This window comes from Stenella coeruleoalba (assembly GCF_951394435.1).
Source record: "Stenella coeruleoalba genome assembly, chromosome: 4".
Taxonomy (NCBI): domain Eukaryota; kingdom Metazoa; phylum Chordata; class Mammalia; order Artiodactyla; family Delphinidae; genus Stenella; species Stenella coeruleoalba.
Window position 1 is genome coordinate 102353636 of NC_137149.1, and position 18146 is coordinate 102371781.

General features: G+C 39.1%; 1 protein-coding gene across 4 annotated transcripts in view; it reads left to right on the forward strand.

Moving 5' to 3' along the window:
- The window catches only part of MTHFD2L (methylenetetrahydrofolate dehydrogenase (NADP+ dependent) 2 like), a 137928-nt gene that overhangs the window by 106876 nt on the left and 12906 nt on the right, over positions 1–18146 (forward strand). For 3 of the 4 annotated variants that reach the window (XM_079920940.1, XM_079920943.1, XM_079920941.1), the window contains exon 7: positions 4425–4550. In XM_079920940.1, the coding sequence (XP_079777066.1) occupies positions 4425–4550 (126 nt within the window). Of the gene's footprint in view, positions 1–4424; positions 4571–18146 lie in introns of those variants that run through there. The other variant, XM_079920942.1, reaches the window with a different exon arrangement.

Genomic DNA, 18146 nt, shown 5'->3' on the forward strand with positions numbered 1-18146 from the left:
AAGCTATGTGGGTGTGGATGGTTTCAGTTCTCACATATAATGCTTGAGCCTTCAAATTATATAAGAATTAAGGATAGGTTTCTATGGAATTATCACATCAAAAAAAAAAAGCTCATAGGAAATGTTCACTTGAAGGTACTATTCATTTTCAACTTTAACAAAAAGCAAAAAATTTTTTTTCTGACTTCACATTCTACTGGTATCTAATGTCTTTTCTTTTCCAAATATATAAATAGTTTTTAATGATATTTCACTTTTATCAAACGATAATTTAAATATGTTGCAATTGTATATTTGGGGAAATAAATACATCATGTCTAAGAAATTTCTTTTCAGTGTCCTTAAAGACACAATTAATGAGCAACTTTACACGTCCAAGCATTTGTCTCTAGAAGACAACAATATAAGTGGACAACTTAGAGTATTTAACAGATCTGAAGTAGACATCATACATGCCTATTTGTTATCATTTCAACTAAGTACAATTTGCATTCTTTCTTTCTTTTCTTTAGTAGAATAAAAGGTCAGAAGTCTACAAGGGTTCAGAAATGAATGTTAAAGAAGAAAGAAAAAATTAAAAAAAAATTTTTCTAGACAAAAGAGAATGTTTAAATCATAGAACTGGAAAGCCTCATTAACCTTACCAATTCAATCTCTTCCTTACCCTATTGTGAATATTTCTAATGAAGAATAAGGACAGTATTTCTCTTTGTGGCTTATTTTATTACTCTTAAAATTCTCTATATTGAGCTAAAATCTATTCCCTTCCTTTGTCCCTTCATTCTTCCTTCTGAAAATATACAAAGTAAATCTACTCCCTATTCAGTTTAACATATTGGAGACACTGTCGCAATTATTGGGTTTTGATTGTTTTTAGTTTTTTTGGTTTTCTTCCCCTGAGATAGGCAGCCTGAGTTTATTCAACCATTCCTCTATTTCAGAGATATTCGGTGTGTGGACCAGTACTGATCCATACTGTTTCTTACCCTCTGGGAACTATAATCATAGGTCCACAACAAGATAAGGACATGTGGCAGAATATAAGTCAACATACTGCTTTCTTCATTGAAAAAGTCTTGCTATGAAAAAATAAAGCTAGCTGAATTCAACAGCTTGTTTAGTGATACAGTTGCTTTACATTGTGGCACAAGCTTTTTCATCTTATCAAAGACTGACGGTAAACAGTTGAACCAGTTAATTTGATAGCACTGGCTCCATATGACATGATTTCTGATCCATTCTAATCGTTCTTCTCTAGACCAGCCTCTAGAATACAACCAACATTTCCAGAGAGAATCTGCTGAAAATATAGTGGAAAACATTACATCCCTGTATCTGGACACTATTTGTCTTAACATAGCCTAATAGTTTTTAATGAGTTTTTAATCAAGTAAAGCAACTGATCAGAATTGTACATGTAACCCCTTTCTAATTCTTATTGCTGTTTATAGTCCATTATTCCAAAGTGGCTACCTATTAGCTATTCTATCCAATTTTGTGTCATTTGCTAATATGGGCTATGCAGCTTTAGCTGTGTAAAACACAAAAAACAAAAAAAAACCCAAACTCAGTCACTTTAAACAACCACCTTTTAAAAAAAATTTCTCATGAGTCTGGTTCGGCTGGTCAATTATGGTGACCTTGGCTCATTTCTTCTGACCTTGACTTGGCTTGTTCAAGCATCTGCCTTCAGCTGGTGGTTGGCTAGTTGACTGATGAAAATGGCCTCCACTGAAACAACTCAGCTCTCTTCACAGGATTTGAACCTGTCAGTTGGTTAGCTTGTACTTGTTCTCAAGGCTATGACAGGGTTCCAAAAAAGACAGGAAGCACACAAGACCTCTGTAAGGATCAGTCCCATCTCTGCCATAAAGTAGAGCAGGGAAAGGTGGAAAATGGACCTGGAGGAAGACAAAGATAAAGCAAACATTATAATGCCAGTGTGTTCTTCGAAGTTCTTCATACAAAATTTGAAAATGGCACTGAAAAATAGTTTTCATGGAAGACCTCAATAGACCTTTTTAACGGATGCATTGATAAACCATTTCAGAATATGTTATTTAAACAGTCATGACTGTACCAATGAGAGCTTTTATACAGCCCACATTTTTCCGTCATGTTAATAAGGGTTCAGTGAAAAATTCTGTCAAATGTGATGCTGCAGTTCAGAAATCATCATAGTTTTCTGAACATAAATGATCATCACTGCATTATTTATAATAGCAAAATATTGGAAAGAGTGTGCAGGAATGAATGACTTATGGTAATTCATATAATAAATTATTTCATGTAGTTTTAAAATTTCAAATAATTGATAAAATAGGAAAAAGGTCACAGTTTAATTTTAATGCAAAGTGGTAAGATATACAATGAAGCATGGTGCAAAAAAATTACAGGCTTTTATATCTAATGTAGAAGTATTTTGAAATCCTAGAAAGAAATACAATAAAAATATACTTCTTGTCTTTGGATGGCAAGATTATAATGATTTTTGTTTTACTCTTAAACTTTTAAATATTTTTCAGATTTTCTGCAATGGACATATGTAACATCATCATCAGAAAAAAATGCATTCAGGTTTTTTCCATTTTGTAATTTTCCTGGGAATTAAAATCAAGCTCACATTCCCCTCTTTTCTGAAAATTGTGCACTTGACCATTCCCAGTTGATATTTTCTGAGATATTGTACTGAACAATTCTAATTAGGAGGGAGATCTGGATCTTTCTCAAAAGCATAGTAGCTGGATTTTAATAACTATTTCATCAACATTTTGATTTTAAAAATATTTCCTGCAGTCATAATCAATTATGGTTTCTTTTTCTATTGAATGCCAAGAAGAAACAGGATTTTATGACTATCTTTAGAGCAATACTCAATATCGATGCTAGAACTGGTAAAAAGGAAGAAGTTCTATGGGATAGGATAGGAAAGCAAGAGAAAAAATATATCTCAAACATTGATGCCATCTTGGTTGTATCATTATGTGGCTGCGGAACCTATCAGCTAGCTACAACTGTTTTGGCACTGTTTCTTTATAGCCTTTCAATTCTTACTAGTAGTAAAAATCATATGCCACAAGGTGACATTCAAACCATCTGGAATGCTTAAATGAATATTCAGATGCTAGAAGAAAGCGTCTGCCAACACAACAACAGGTAACCCTTTTCCAGCAAGGGATGTAGCAAGTGAAAGTGAGTACATCACCCACCAGACAAAATGTCCACCAGAGGCATTCTGGTGGAGTAAAGATGGACACTCAAATTCTTTGATTCTCCTCCCACTGAGAAATGGCATCTCCATCCCTCCTTTTAAATCTAAGTGGATTCTGTCACTGCCTGCCCAATAGAATATGACAGAAGTGACACTGTTCCAGGTTCCAGTCTTAAGTGACGGGCGCCTTCTATTTCCTATCACTTGGAACACTCACTCTTGGAGGCCAGCTGCCAGGTTGTGAGAAGCCCAAGCTGCATGGAGAGGCCACACCCACGTGCTCCATTGGACAGCCCCCGCTGAGCTCAGCCACCATGAGCATCAGCCGTAGCCCTGTGAGTGCGCCACCTCGGACAACCAGCTGCATCACAGCTTTAGATGACTTCAGCCGCAGCCACAAGAAGATCCATCCAGCTGAGCTCAGTCAACTCACACAGCTGTGGAACATAATAATTAGTTGTTGTTTTAAGACACGAAGTTTGGGAATGGTTTGTTAATTTATAACCAAAAAATTGGAACACTAGCCATTGTTAGCTGGTACTGTTGTGCCTGAAATAAAATTTGAAAAGAGTTATAAAATATAGATGATGACATAACATCTCTGTAGAGCTATCTTTCAAACTTGAATGGAGAAATAGTGAGTAGAGCTAACTGTTTCTTACACCATTCCAAGTCATATACAGACATAATGAATCAAAGAAACCAAGAAAAAAATAAATATAAAGCTCAAGATAGCCTTTCATGTTTGGAGTGGATGAGATAATACTTTGTGTTCAGCACTTTACAGTTTACCACAACCCTGAGGAATATGAATTATTAGCATTTTCACTTTTTTTCTTTTTATCCTTCCTCCCTCCCTCTCTTCCTTCTCTCCACCTCCATCTTCCAAGTTGTTTTCACTCCACTCACCCTCAGCAGGAGCCTGTTTCATCTCCATAATCTTCCCATGCTATTTATAGTACGTGAAATACAAAAGGATGCTGCTCAAGTGGGTGTCCATTTGGAGAAATGCTTTGGTAAGAAATTGCTTTGGTAAGCAATCTCTAAGGTGAAAGGGTAAATCCTGGCAGGATTTCACCCAGAGATGCCCCCATGTGCTACCTTTCCATGACAGTAAAAACATTAGATGTATAAACTAATGTATAAATTTTGTTATACTCAAGGACAAAGCTCAAGTATTTTCCAGTGTTTTACCACTCTGTTTTGCTTTCAGGTATTCCAAAGTTGATTACATCTGATATGGTTAAAGAAGGTGCTGCTGTAATTGATGTGGGTATCAACTATGTCCATGACCCAATGACAGGAAAGACAAAATTAGTTGGAGACGTGGACTTTGAAGGTAGTAAACTATATCTCTCTTTTTTTTTAATTTATTTTTTTTATTTTTTTAACTACATCTCTTTTGATAAGTGAAGAAAAACAAAGATTCTATGCTGCATGTTTTGATAGTAGAAAGAGAAACTTTCCCTTCGGCATTATTATCAACGATTACATTAACCTTTCCTCTGAGGGAAAAGAGTTTAATGACAATTACATATTTCCTTCCTTCCTTCTGCCTGAATTCCTTCCTTCACTGCTTTCTTCCTATCTTCCTTCCCCCTTTCTTTCAGCCCTTCCTTCTATCCTTCCTTTCCTCCTTCTTTCCCTCCTTGGGAGAAAAATATAATTGTACCATTATTATTTAGTTTTAAGATGAAATTCCTTATAGTGCATTTTTTTAATGAAACAATTCAGCCGGCCTTTTATAGTAAGCATTATTTTGACTTTTGGGATTGTGTCTCTGTACCTCATCGTCCATGCTCTATACTCAGCCATTCACTCTCGGAGCGAGAAGACATCTTACGGTGTGTTTGCTAACTCTATATTTCAGATCTAGACAGTTACCTGGATAATTCAAGTCAACATTCTTCACTTGTGTTTTAAAGAGGATGAGAAAAAGGAGCTAGGCTAACATTTCCATGGCCAATGAAGGAGATAAAGCACCCATTGTGTAGTAATAAAAAAATTTCCAACCCGATGCCGTATCTTTACAGATGAGGAAACCAACTGCAAGATAGATATATTTTTAGATGCCTGATCCCCCAATCCAATTTTACTTCCAATATCTTTGTCAGATACTTACCTGCATTCAGGTTTTCAGTATAGTCTAGGAATCTTAGATGTCTAATACTACAGGCATATAATAAAGTGGAGATATTTTCATATTAGAAATATTTTATATATTCGATTGATCATTCTGGCCAAAAAATCAGGGCCATGCGAGAACTTCCTTAAGTTATAGGTGTGTCTTTATAGACAAATTGAAAGGAACAATGGTGCTCTTTCTAAAATAATTCAAATTTTACATTTTCTCTTGGAATCTAGTCATCAGCTGATGGTTTGCCTGAGTCCTAGCATGGTGTGGAATACAAATGAATATGCAGGGACTCAGAAGTGTCCTTCTGAGTAAGGTATTGGCCCCATGTATGTGAGAATCCAGGGTGCATCAGGGACCAGGTCCAGGTAGGCAAGGTGAGCCTGGTGCTAAAAAGAAAAGAAAAAAAAAAGAAAACCTGAGAACAAAATACTCTGGGGACAGAATGGTGAAGAGAGCAAAGTACAGATGGACCTTATCATCTGCTGCCCTCATAGGCTGTCATTCGCAGGGCACTGCCAGCCTAGCAGGGTGGCTCTCCAAGTGAACATGCGTGTCTGTCTGTATGTGTGTGTGTTATGTGTACGTGTTGAACTCTTTAGGAAATGACCTTTTTTCTTTATTTCATTTTTTCATGTTCAATCACTAATGTCAGATGTCAATAATATATTTGAATTTCTCAACTTGAAAGAGTAAGGGTACATTTCGTTTTAAAATGTATTTTATTTCTGACCTTATTTCTTATTCTTTTGCACTGTCGTTCTGCTTCATGATTACATTTTAGTTACCAGGTTTATTGCAAAATCGCCACACACTTATGATGCACTCAGATGGCACAGACAACACATAATAACCAGCTCGAGGCAAGAAAAGCAGGGATGTTAACAGCTCTCAACCTTGACTGTGCTTGTGGGGCACGCTCACTCAGCAGTTGGCAATGTTTTATAAGACCCTTCTCTTATATGATGTTTCATTGGTCTCAGATCATTTCCATGCATTCTTATGTTTAGCTAAGAATCTTTTTTTGCTTGTAAGGGTATTATGAAAACATTAAAAATGAGCATTTTGGGGTGGGTGCACATGCTAAGTCACACATGGATATGCAATCTCTTGGTAGTATCTATTCAATTAAATTTCAGTTATGTGTATCTAAGTATATAATGAAACAAAAAAGGAAATGACCATGAGAGACAAAGATATAAGATGAGCAGGAAAGAGCATTGGGCTGGGAGACTGAAGAGATGCTCTTAGACCTAGTATGGCAACCTGATAATTTTGCAACCTTTCTGGCCATCAGAGTTGTTATCAGTTAAATGATAACAGTGTTGGCAATGGCTCCTTCCAGCTCTAACACTTGGTGCATCTTGGACATTCAGCTGAGTGTTACCACATGATTGTGTAAAAACACAGCAACTTTCAGAAAGTCCGGTTTTTCTGACCCTATCATAAATGACGCCCATGTGACTGATAATATTACTCTTGTTGCCCTGCTGGTTTATGGAACCAGAGCCCTAAGGAAGACCTGGACTTGGTAAAGAAAGCCTTGTCGGTGAGGCCATGACTCAGCCACCCAGAGGAGCACGCAAGTGATAGGTTTTGACATGCTGCTCTTCAGGTCGTTGATCAGGACTTAACTTGAGGTGTGGGATGATCCTGCAGCTGAGAGGGAGGAGCTTTCACGTGGGTTCTGATGCAAAACTTACAGGTAGTGTTTGGCTGTAAATTGCCACAGGGAGTGTGGCTGCTTTGTGAGTATCAGTGAAAGTTTCACTATAACCATAGCCAAGACAGATAAAACAGATACAGGTAAAATCCAGTGCTGAAGTAACTTGTCCTTGCAGAAATCTTTAGCTCACTAATAAAGGAAACAACATGGCCTATTTCAAGTAGATTACTTGGATGGGAATGATTTTTAAAGAAAGATTTCATCCATGACCTCATTTGGGCACTGTTGGAAATATGTAAATAACTGCAAATTATTTTACAAATTCAATGATTTATAAAGCCAGGAGTCATTTAATCTATTTTATTTCTAAGAAAATATAGATGCCTATTTGTATTCTTCTTCATTATTAGATATTTTAGCTTCAATTTTAAATCAGTCTTCTCTCTAAGAAGAGTGATACTTTATATCAAATACAACATGAAGATTGCATCACCCTTACTATAGTTCTTGACAAAAGGAAATAAAAAAACACGCTAAATATTTCCTTTTGACTTTAAGGACAGGTTTTTTGTTTTGGTTGAGATATAATTTCCTCTAGACCACCTCTTCCTTCATCTGCTAGGGTTTCCTGCTCTTATTTCCTGCTCTCATAGCTAGTGTTTCTGTAGTGCTTACAGTGTGCTAGGTATTGTTCTCAGGCTTTTACATATGATAACCCTATAACCCTATGATAACCCTATCATTTTACATATGATAACCCTATAATTGTTTAATTTTGATTCAGTTATTATGACAACCCTATAAGGTAGGTATTGTTATGCCAACTACAAATTGGCGCTTGCCATCTGCCTCTAAAGGATTAAGTCGAGAGCTGCTGCAGTTGCTGACCTTCAACACCCCCTGAGAGGAGTTCAGGGTGGAGATCAGGAATGAGGCACTCTGTACTCTGGGAAAAACTGGCAGAACAGGTCTTCAGATAGAGATTTGCAGGAGAAGATTTTATGAGCCCAATTCTTGCATCTCCTCGTATCTAGAGAAGCACTAAAACCCTTCATGGTGATGCCTGCTCGTGACTAGCAGTAACCTTCACGAGACTGGCAGCAACCTTGTGCAAACAATATGTGCTTGATTGCATGTACTCCCCCTTCACCAGAATCACTGACCTTCCCCCCCCCCCCGCCTCTTTAAATCAGTTTCTCAGAGCTTTCCAAAATTCTGTCTCCTGGGCTATAGTCCTCATTTTGCCCCAAATTAAACTTAACTCGCAACTCTCACGTTGTTTATTTTTTTTTCAGTTGACAGTTATTATGCCGCATTTTGCAGAGGCACACAAAGCCTGGGCATCTTGCCTGAGAGGACATAGCACAGGGGGCACTGTGGGTTTGTAGCCACTCATCATTTTTACCCTCTATTTTCTCGACTATCCTATATTTCACTTGGTTAATACTTTCCTTTCAGGACGTTGAATTATTTCTTTTATCCCCCGCCCACCTTATGTATAATAGCAGGTTTTAAAGTGCCTAAACAACAGTATTGGTGTACAACAGTCCTCACTTTGCATGGTTCTGATATACACAAATTTCAATTACCACGGATTAGCTAAATAACACCAGTCCCCCAATAGAGTGATGTGAATTTCAGTTAATAATTGCATCAAGTGCAAACTTCTCTGCTAGCTCTTTGGGGCACACATCATTATGTCAGTAACAAATGTGCATCATGATCTTGTGACCAATCATACCACTTCTTTCAAAGTCTGTGGGCGATTGGTCATGGCACATCTGTTATTCAGTTCAGACAGCAAAGTGTGTAGTTCTGTTGACTGTGGTAAACCACGTAACATTTTGCAAAAATAGATCATGCAAAGAGAGAACTGCCAGCAAAGAAATGAAAAGTGATAATTCTGAAAGTGAAATTTGAAATAGCTGACCATGGGATGTTGACAGTGCCACTGTTTGCCATTTGAGACTCTAGATATACAGCCAGATGAACTTATCGACATAAATGAGGAAAGTGGTTGTTACTGAAAGGATGACAGTGTCCCAGAGGAAGTGACACTGGCATAAAACTCTACATTAAAGGAACTCTCAGAGATATTTCATGACATAAGAAAGGGCAAAGACAAAATGTTGGAAGTGGATCCAAACTTAGAAAGGAATCTGACAATTCATCAAGTCATAAAAGAGGTACTAGCTCTGTGTTATAAGGTATACGACCAGGGGAAGAAAAGCAGTATTCAAACTACTCTGCATAAGATTTTTACAGATAAAGAAAACACTTGGATTCTCAATGTTTCTAATGTTTAAATTATGGTATAATAAATAAATACTAGTTTTACTATAATTTTCAATTCTCTACACATTTATAAACCACAGTAAGAGAGTTTTTAGTGTTTTGACAAAAAATTTTTAAAGGGCGTTGAGCAAATGTAATATCCCCCCATTGATTATTAAGATTACATGGCACTGTTTCAGCTTGCACAGTCATTTTTATGATCTTACATTACTGTAAAAAGTGAGCCCTCCCTGCATTTATCTCTATGTTCAATAAAATTCATGAAATTAGTGGTCATATAGTTCAAATTCATATCCACTGTCATAATCACCTCTACTACACGATCATTCAATTGTGTTTGATTACAGTTTCTCAGTATTACTACCCATGGAGGTTATGCAGTGTTGGAGGCATCGTTTGCTTAGCACCTTTTCTAGGAAATCCACACTCGTGCTTTTGCTCAAAATAGATCCAAGTTAGGCCTCTGTGCAACACCATTCCTCTCTGGGTGCTCTGAGGAATTAATAAAGCCTTAAAGTTATGACTAAAGTGCTATCTTGTTTTGTATTGAACCTCAGTTATAGAACTCAAGATAGCTCATCATTGCTTCCAGCATCTGACAGGTGCTTACTGCTACCTTTCAATTACTTGAACATGCCTCCCCTCTTCAATTTAAGACATTACAAGAAGAAACGGTATTTTAAAACATCAGTGATAAAATTACTGGGTATGTCGAAAAATTGTTTTTCATTACAAACAATCATAAAATAAATAATCTTCTGAAAACCTTAAATTTGCTAATATAGATTTAAAACAAAACAAAACAATGAGGCGTACCCACTTTCACTTGGAATTTCTTTTAATCATTTTGGTTGGTAGCTTTGAAAGGAAATTCATACATTCCTAACAAAGAAGGCTGTATTCTCATGAAACAGAAATAAGAGATGATGTGGTATGAGGTGTAAACTGCTTCTTCTGAGTAATGAGCTGGAAAACAGTCTATGGGCCAGGACTCAGAAGCGCATAATTACAATGCTTTTATAACAGCCATTCACTGAATGGATTTGGTCAGCTGAACAATCTAATTAATGACTTCCTATGCTGTTACTTCAGCTAAGCTTGTTCACATTGGTGAACAGTCATATGCCTCATTTACACCTTGTAGATAACACACAGATACGTCTGTGGAAGCTTCAATAGCTTTGCTTCAGTTTTGTGATGAATTCTGCAGGGATTGAGGTGGACAAGGACAAGACATTCCTTGTCTTCAATTCTTCCATCCCTGACCGCTCTGCTCCACTTACTGGTCTGTAAGAAAGCAGGGAGTAAGACGATGCTGGGAAGAACTGGTGAGAAGAAAGCAAAGAGATGGGCAGGAGGAACAGTGTGTAGCGCTTTTCTCAGAATCAGAATAGGCGGGTTAATGTCTAAGCATGATTCTCTTTGCTGACTTAAACTTATAGGATAGTAAATAGAAATTATAGAGGTAAGTCTAAAGGTACATATATTGTTAATGGAACTGATTTAAATTATCAGAATAAAGAAGCCACGTTTGATGTGTCTAATCCTCTAACACAACCAATAGTTTTTTTTTATAACTACAGTTGCTTCTAGACATTTTGTGTATGCCTATTTTACATACTTTGAGGAATATATGACTTATGCACTTAAATTTTTATCAGTCATTTTCCATGCTGAGGTCCTAGTTCATGGTTATGTTCAGTGAATATATCATGGTTTGCCTCGCTGCTTCTCTCTTGTGAAATGCTTGTTTCCCTTTTTTCCCCCTCTAAGTATTATACTAGAGTATAGCTTAAGCTGCTATAGCAAAGGGACACCAAAATACATGAACTCAACAGAATAGTTTAGTTCATTCTCATAAAAGTCCAGAGTTAGGCAGACAATCAGCTCTGCTTCACTCAGGGATACTGGTTTCATCCATCTTACTTTTTATATCAGTTTGACAGAACTGCCGTAACTAAGTACCACAGACTGCGTGGCTTAAACGACAGAAATTTATTTCACATAATTCGGGAGGCTAGAAGTCAGAAAACAAGGTGTGGCCAGGGTTATTTCTTCTAATGCCTCTCTCCTTGGCTTATAGGTGGTCATCTTCCCCCTGTATCTTCACATCATCTTCCTTCTGTACATGCCTATGTCCAAATTTCCTTTCTTATAAGGACACCAGTCATATTGGATGAAGGCCTACACCAATGGCCTTGTTTTAGCTTAATTACCTCTTGAAAGACCCTCTCTCCAAATACAGTGACATTCTGAGGTACCGAGGTTGACTTCAACGTATGAATTTTGGGGGGACACCATTCAGCCCGTAACACTATTCCACTTGAGCATTGTTATCCACACAGTTGAACTGCCTCCTCATCCATGGTTCCTTCCATGGAGGTGAAAGAGAGACGAAGGCAAGTGACTTCACTTTTGAGAAAATTGAACTGGAAGATGCACGTATCATTTCTGCTAGCATCCTATTGACCTGAACATAGTCACATGGCTGCTCCTATGTGGGAGTAAAAAAGATGTGGAATTTATAGTCTCTAGATGGGCACCATATTGGGTGAATAACAACCCATTCTGTATATAAGAACTTGAAGACCAATCTCTTACTTGGGAAAAAAAAAGATTTCTTCATCCAGCATCCATATACCATTCAGTCTATCCTAACTTCATTCTGTTATGAAAACCTCAGGGACAATCTCATCATCGTCTGCTTGCTTTTCAGTCAGTTTCAAAGCATGAGCTGCTTTGTTTTTCCTAGGGGGTTAGTGGATGCCTAGTGTCAGCGAAGTTATCTCTTGACTCAGTTCTTACAGGATTAACTCTGATCTCTCTGTAGGTAAAGGATATGTAGATTTGCAACAGAATGTGCATAGTCAGGATAGCCTCATCAAACTATCTGGTTCTAACTACACTCATTTTTATTATTCAATCATTGGTAGAGACTAGACACTTTTTGACTACTTCATGCAATGTCAAAAATTATATCAAGACCTTTTGGGGCTTCCATTTTTCATAACTCCACCTTTACTGACCTTATTTTCAGGCTCTTGATTATTACTGATGTTTTCAGTAGCCCTTCTAATTCACTAGGCTATACTTTTTATTGAAGTGTATGTCATGCAATATGTCCAGAAGCTGGAAAAACAACAAAGGGAGCAGGTCAAGAGACAGTCCTTGGCCCAGGGACCATCTCCAACATGTCCTGAGAAGGAAAGGCCCATGACTTACTACTTATTTTGACTGGTAAGAAAGAGAAACCTACAAAGTGAGATGTGGCAGGAGAGCAGGAGGCCTTCAGGGTGGTATGCTGGGAGGAAAGCCAGCTGGCTCAGGTCCACAAGCTTCCCTCTGCCCCTGCTGGTCTCACAGTGGCACACAAACTGAGAAAGGGTTCCCAGAGTGTCCCAGGCCAGGTTAAGGGTAACGCTGGGACACCAGATAAATGGGATAGCAACAGAGATTTGGTTAGCCAAGGCTGAATTGGGCCGTGTCAGCCAAGAGGAGGGCAGGGGGCCACAGTGTAGGGGCCTGACACAGACTCAGGGCCCCCGGCCTCGGGAGATGGAGCTATTGCCATAGCCACGAGGCTCTTCTGAAGACCAAGGGCCAGGCCTGGGCACAGCCTACAGAGACCCCAGTCGTGGGGGCAATGGTACTTTAAGGTAGCCTGAGTCGAGAAGGCCTGGGTCATACTTGTAGGAACTGGGGACAAGCCTATGAGAAAGCTCTTGGCTACTGTTCCTGGGCCCCAGGGCTGCACAGGGTCCCAAAGACCCATGTTTCTCCTTGGTTCAAGTGTTAATATTTTTTGCATATGCCCAGCCAGGCAAGGTGAGATACCTGCTGTTAGAACACAGCCTGTGCATATATACCCAGAAGTGGGATTGTTGGATCTATTTTTAATTTTTTTTTTTTTTTTTGCTGTACGTGGGCCTCTCACTGTTGTGGCCTCTCCTGTTGTGGAGCACAGGTTCCGGACGCGCAGGCTCAGCGGCCATGGCTCACGGGCCTAGCCGCCCCGCGGCACGTGGGATCTTCCCGGACCGGGGCACGAACCCGTGTCCCCTGCATCGGCAGGCGGAATCACAACCACTGCACCACCAGGGAAGCCCTCTATTTTTAATTTTTTGAGGAAATCCATCCTGTTTTCAACAGTGGTTGTACCAATTTACATTCTAACAGTGCACGTGTTCCCTTTTCTCCTCATCTTCGCTAAAACTTATTTCTTGTCTTTTTGATAGTAGCCATTCTAACAAGTGTGAGGTGGTATCTCACTGTGGTTTTGATTTGCATTTCACTGATGATTAGTGATGTTCAGCAATATTTAATGTACCTTTGGCCACTTGTATGGTTTCTTTGGGAAAATATCCATTCAGTTCCTTGGCCCATTGTTTTAATTGGGTTGTTTGGGGTTTTTTTTTTGCTACTGAGGTGTATGAGTTCTTTATATATTTTGGTTATTAATCCCGTATCCAATATGTGGTTTGCAAATATTTTCTCCTATTCTGTAAGTTGCCTTTTCATTTTTTTTTTTTAAAGAAGATGTGGGGTTAGGAGTATATTAATTTTATTTTATTTATTTTTGCTGTGTTGGGTCTTCGTTTCTATGTGAGGGCTTTCTCTAGTTGTGGCAAGCAGGGGCCACTCTTCATCGCGGTGCACAGGCCTCTCACTGTCGCGGCCTCTCTTGTTGTGGAGCACAGGCTCCAGATGTGCAGGCTCAGTAGTTGTGGCTTACAGGCCCAGTTGCTCCGCGGCATGTGGGATCCTCCTAGACCAGGGCTCGAATCCGTGTCCCCTGCATTAGCAGGCAGATTCTCAACCACTGCGCCACCAGGGAAGCCCTGCCTTTTCATTTTGTTGTTACTTTTTCTGTACTGGAGGTTTTTAGTTTAATGTTGTCCCACTTGTTGATTTTTACTTTTGTTGCTTGTGCTTTGGTGTCATATCCAAAAAATTCTTGCTAAGACCAATGTTAAGGAGCTTCTTCCCTATGTTTTCTTCTGGGAGTTTTATGGTATCAGGTCTTAAACAGACTTTAATCCATTTCAAGTTAATTTTTGTGAGTGCTGCGAGAAAGGGCCCCAATTTCATTTTTCTTCATGTGGTTATCCCGTTTTCCTAGCATTGTTTGTTGAAGAGACTATCCTTTTCCCATTGAGTATTCTTGTCTCCCTTGTCAAATATTAGTTGACCCTGTATGTGGGGTTTATTTCCGACTTCTCAGTTCTCTTCCGTTGGTCTGTGTGTCTATTTTTATGCTGGTACAGTACTGCTTTCATGACTGTAGCTTTGTAATATAGTGTGAAGTCAGGGCGTGTGATGCCCCCATCTTTGTTCTCAGCACTGCTTTAGCTATTCAGGGTCTTCTGTGTTTTCATACAAATTTTAGGATTTTTTTTTCTATTTCTGTGAAAAATGCCATTGAAATTTTGGTAGAGATTTAACCAAATATATAAATGGCTTTGGGTAGTATGGACATTTAAAAAATATTAATTCCTCCAGTCCATGAACATGGAATATCTTTCTGTTTATTTGCGTCTTCTTCAATTTCTTTCCTCAAAGTCTTGCAGTTTTCATTGTACAGATCTTTCATTTCCTTGGTTAAGTTTATTCCTAAGTATTTTATTGTTTTATGAAGCTATTGTGAGCAGAATAGTTTCATTATTTCATTTTAAGATATTTCATTGTTATTGTATAGAAACATAACTGATTTCTGTATGTTTATTTTATGAGCAATCCCACTTCTGGTATATATCCAAAGGAAATGAAAATAGGATATCAAAAAGATATGTCATGTTTATTGCAGTTTTATTCACAAAAGATATGGAAATAACCTGTGTCCCTTAATAGGTTAATGGATAAAGAAGATGTGATATATATACAATGGAATTATTATATAACCATAAGAAGGAAATCCGGCCATTTGCAACAACATGGATAGATCTTGAAGGCGTTATGCTAGTGAGATAAGCCAGACAGAGAAAGAAAAATACTCTATGCTCTCACTTATATGTGGAGTCTAAAAAAGCTGAACTCATAGACACAGAGTTGGATGGTGGTTACTAGGGGCTGGGTGGGAGAATTGGGGAGATGTTAAAGGATACAAACTTGCAACTAGAAGATAAATAAGTTCTGAAGACCTAATGCACAGCATAATGATATAGTCAACAATACTACATTATAAACTTCAAACTTGCTAAAAGACCAGTTGTTCTCACCACAAAAAAAGAAATTATAATTCTGTGACGTGATAAAGGTGTTAACTAAACTTACAGTGGTAATCATATTGCAATATATAAATGTATCAAATTAACAGGTTTGTACACATTAAACTTACACAATGTCAACCATATCTCAATACATTTTTGTTTAAAAGAACACGGCATGCAGGATCTTAGGTTCGGCCTGAGGCACAGTGCAGGCAGGGATGGGGACAGGGACTCTCATACCTGGGCTTCTGCTCCTCAGTGCCCTGCTCGCCCTTCGGATCCTCCTTTGGGGTCCTGTGTGCTACCCTGCTGGGCACCCTCCTGTGAACAGTCTGGGAAGGCAGTGGGGCCAAGTGCCCTCCTGCGGCTGGGTTAGCTTCACAGGGAGGCAGGAGCAGCACCAGCTCACTAAGCTACCAAGGAAAACAGTTTTCATGATGGAGTCTGTGCTTGAACTCGGGGACGGATTTGTGGATGAAGAGTGGTTGGTCCTAGAGAGGGAGGGAAGAGGGGGTATCTAGCCCAGCCACCCTGGGAAAGTAAGAAGAAAGAGAAGGCCAAACCTTGAGCTGGTCTGTCCATCTACTCCAGGCCTATAACCCACTCGTTTCTTAAACTGCCCCAGGAACGAGACACGTCCAGCCTTGGAGGGGAGACAACAGCTGAGCCCACCCCTGGCAGTGATTTCTCTCTGGCCCACAATTCCCTGCACAGTAGAGGCCTAGGGGTTCTCTGGCCCCTCACAATGACCCTTTCTAAAAAATGCTGAGGAGGACAGTGGGAAGAGGAGGGGCTGCTCAGGGTCCTCTCAGGAATTCCTGGAGGCCAGAGAGGAACTGTGGGATGGGATACAGGAGGGGGTGGGAGATGCTATGTGTCAGGCATTGTCATAGGCACTTGGGATGCAACAGTGACAGAAATAGGCCAAGTCCTTCCCCAAAAGTAGCTTACATTCTGGTTGGAGAAGACAGATAATAAACAAATTATACATATACTATATTAGGCAGCATTTAATGTTACAACAATAAAACAAGAAAAGGGGGGCTATGGATTTATGGAGTGAGGTTGTTTAGAAAGGGTGGTCAGAGAAAGCTAACTGCTGACCTGGACAAAGTGAGGGAGAGAGCCATGTGGATATATGGGGGAGAAACAATCCAGACGCATGGAACAGCAGGTGTAAAAACCTTGAGGTGCAGTGTGGCTGCTGGTTTTAATAAGCTGAAGAAGGCCACTGTAACTGGGACAGAATAAATAGGGGGAAGAATGCTCAGATATAAACTCAACGAGGTAGCAGTAGGGGTGCCACATCATGACCAGCCTTACAGACCATGGAAAGGAATTTGAATTTTACTTTAAGTGCAATGGAAAGCCATTGGAGGATTTGGGCCAAAGACATGGTATTTTTGCATTTTAACAGGATAACCCTGGTTTTCTGAATGGCAAATAGACCTTAGAGAAGTGAGGATATAAATTGGGTGCCTGTTAAGAGCCCATTGTAATTATCCAGGTAAGAAATTATCCAAGATGGGGTGTGGCCCATGGTGGTAATGGGTGAAAGTATTAAGAGGTAGTTAGATGGTGGATAAAATTTAAAAGGAGAGTTAGAATGGTTGGCTAAATGATTAGATATAAAAGGAAGAGGAGAATTATTTATGACTCTAAGAGTTTTCAAATAGGTAAGAGTGAAGGTACCTGTTCTAGAATCCTTTTGAGATGAGTCTGAAAGGATCAATGAATTTCATCTATTTATGTGTATATAGGGCAGAAAGTGGGAGAAGAAAAAGGGGCTCTTTCCATGTGGAGGGAACAGCAGATCAAAGGCAAGGAGGAAAAATTACAAAAGGCCTTATGTACTCAATAATAGGTCCAACATTGTTGAATGAGGAAAGTATGATATTCTTTTTTTTTTTAACATCTTTATTGGGGTATAATTGCTTTACAATGGTGTGTTAGTTTCTGCTTTATAACAAAGTGAATCAGTTATACATATACATATGTTCCCATATCTCTTCCCTCTTGCGTCTCCCTCCCTCCCACCCTCCCTATCCCACCCCTCCAGGCAGTCACAAAGCACCGAGCTGATATCCCTGTGCTATGCGGCTGCTTCCCACTAGCTATCTACCTTACTTTTGGTAGTGTATATATGTCCATGCCTATCTCTCGCTTTGTCACAGCTCACCCTTCCCTCTCCCCATATCCTCAAGTCCGTTCTCCAGTAGGTCTGTGTCTTTATTCCTGTCTTACCCCTAGGTTCTTCATGACATTTTTTTTTCTTAAATTCCATATATATGTGTTAGCATACGGTATCTGTCTTTCTCTTTCTGACTTACTTCACTCTGTATGACAGACTCTGGGTCTATCCACCTCATTACAAATAGCTCAATTTCATTTCCTTTTATGGCTGAGTAATATTCCATTGTATACATGTACCACATCTTCTTTATCCATTCATCCGATGATGGGCACTTAGGTTGTCTCCATCTCCGGGCTATCGTAAATAGAGCTGCGATGAACATTTTGGTACATGACTCTTTTTGAATTATGGTTTTCTCAGGGTATATGCCCAGGAGTGGGATTGCTGGGTCAAATGGTAGTTCTATTTGTAGTTTTTTAAGGAACCTACATACTGTTCTC